The 2,060-nt window shown below is 37.9% G+C and overlaps 1 protein-coding gene across 7 annotated transcripts in view; it reads left to right on the top strand.

Annotated features, from left to right (window-relative positions):
- Positions 1-2,060, top strand: part of eefsec (eukaryotic elongation factor, selenocysteine-tRNA-specific) — a 100,890-nt gene that overhangs the window by 15,081 nt on the left and 83,749 nt on the right. Inside the window, exon 7 of one of the 7 annotated variants that reach the window (XM_008319960.3) lies at positions 329-1,279. The exons of the other annotated variants lie outside the window; for them this stretch is intronic. Within the exon in view, the coding sequence (XP_008318182.1) occupies positions 329-513 (185 nt within the window). The 3' untranslated portion in view covers positions 514-1,279. Of the gene's footprint in view, positions 1-328; positions 1,280-2,060 lie in introns of those variants that run through there. 7 annotated transcript variants of the gene reach the window in all.

Here is a 2,060-nt window from a genome sequence, read left to right as displayed (position 1 = left end):
ACAGAAAGAAAATATAAGACAAAGAATCAAACTAACCACAGTCATGTTTTGATCCCGAACATCAAGAGGAATAAAAAAACATCACCTGATCTGAAAGGTCAGTTCACTTAGAGTTCTGATACAGCACTGACTGTACACAGACCAGGCAGAGAGACAGGGGGAGAGAGAGAGAGAGGGAGAGAGAGGGAGAGAGATATTTATCCATCAGATAAACTCACACCTAGCCAACACACAGCAGAGTATTCCTCCTGTGACACAACATTTCTACATATTTTTTTTTCAGATCTTCATCTTCCTTTTTTTTAATTTCTCTCAATCTTTTTTTCAGACGGCCTTTCGTCGGAAACCAAGCAGTCTCTGTCCTCCACCTCTAAGAAGAAGGGGAAGGGCGGAGGCCGAGGTGGAAATGAAGCAAATGAAGAGGAGGTCAGGGCAGACTCCCAGCCCGTGGGCATTCACCTGCATTTTAAACGCTATATATTTGATCCACATAAAAAAATGGTCCAGTCCTGACCATGTGTTGTACAAACATTCTGCTGGGTCTTTGCCTCACCACCGGAGGCAGCAGTGATTACGCTCTGTGGGCTCAACCTTGTTGATCAGCCCCCTTTTTTTTTTTTTTTTTTTCTCTTTTCTTTGGAAGACAGAAACGGTCCAGGAAGATGCAACGATTGCGCAGTGTTGACTGCATTCACACGGTGACTCCAGGGTTTATCTTCTTTTCATGGAAACAGACTTAATCCAGTTTAGTCCATGACAACGACACACTTCTGTAGATCAGTCAATTCAAATTCATTCATTAATTAATTTCTTCTCTAATGATCACGTCTTAATCAGTGCTCTTGAAAAACATCAAACCCTTTTTTTTGTCAGTCACACACACACACGGAACAACAGAAATATTCGAACGTTTGCAGGTTTTTTCACGTCTATGTTTACGTCCATGAACTCACTCTCTCCGCCTGCTGCCCCTCCCCTGCCCTCTTGCCCCCCCGGTCCCCCGTCCTACTGTGCCAAAAGGTCATGCCATGCCTTTCTGTTGGTATCCTGAACCAGTGCGTCTTTGTTTTTAGTGACATTTCAGTCCTGAATGGTAATTATGTCGACGGAGCTGATGTGTAACTGATGATAATCCTGGACCAGTAAAGACAGACCGTTGGTGAAGCTGCAGCTCTGGGGGCCGTCTCTGTCTGATCACATCTTAAACCACAGCTGCCCATGGTCGGGTTGTATGACTGTAACGATCATGTGTGAAAACAGTCAGTTAATAAACAGAAAATTGCAAAGAAAAAACATGTTTGTTTGCATGCATTTTAAAGTCCAAGAGCAGACGGGCTCCTCCTGAAGTTATTATATTATATTATATTATCTTCTTAAAAACAAGATGAACTTCCATGATATTAAAACAATAAATATATGTTCACAATTTATATATATGTCTATATAAATATATATTTGTTAAATATAAATATGTATTTTATATCTGTGCATATATTTGTGTATACATATGTGTGTGTATACGTGTATATACACATATATGTATATCATTTAAAAGCATATTTGATAGGAAAATATTTAAATGGAAAAATGTAAATATACTCTAATTTAACAAAAATGTATATATATACTGTATATACGTATATATGTGTATATGTGTATATATGTATATATGAATATACATATACATATATATCTCAATATATAAATATATATATATATATTTACATTTCTAAACGATTGCTTAATGACATAGCTGTCAAAAACAACCAGACTTAACATACTCTATAAAAGAGCTATAATACTGTAATACTATAATACTGTAATACTGTAATACTGTAATACTGCACCCTGAACAAATGTCAGGACAGTAATTTGAGTAGATTCTGTATAAAACTCTGATGAAAGACAGACGGAAGTGAAGCCAAAAAACAATTACCACTTTGGTTAAAAAGTACGTACGTGTGTGTGTGTGTGTGTGTGTGTGTCCATCCTGTCACATCACAGTAGTGCGAGGCGGCACTGAGAGTGCTGGATACTCAGTATGTAGCAGATGATGTCAG

This window comes from Cynoglossus semilaevis, chromosome 11 (assembly GCF_000523025.1).
Source record: "Cynoglossus semilaevis isolate Cse_v1.0 chromosome 11, Cse_v1.0, whole genome shotgun sequence".
In the NCBI taxonomy this organism is placed as follows: domain Eukaryota; kingdom Metazoa; phylum Chordata; class Actinopteri; order Pleuronectiformes; family Cynoglossidae; genus Cynoglossus; species Cynoglossus semilaevis.
Note: the sequence above shows the minus strand (reverse complement) of the source record. Positions and strands in the feature narration are given on the sequence as shown.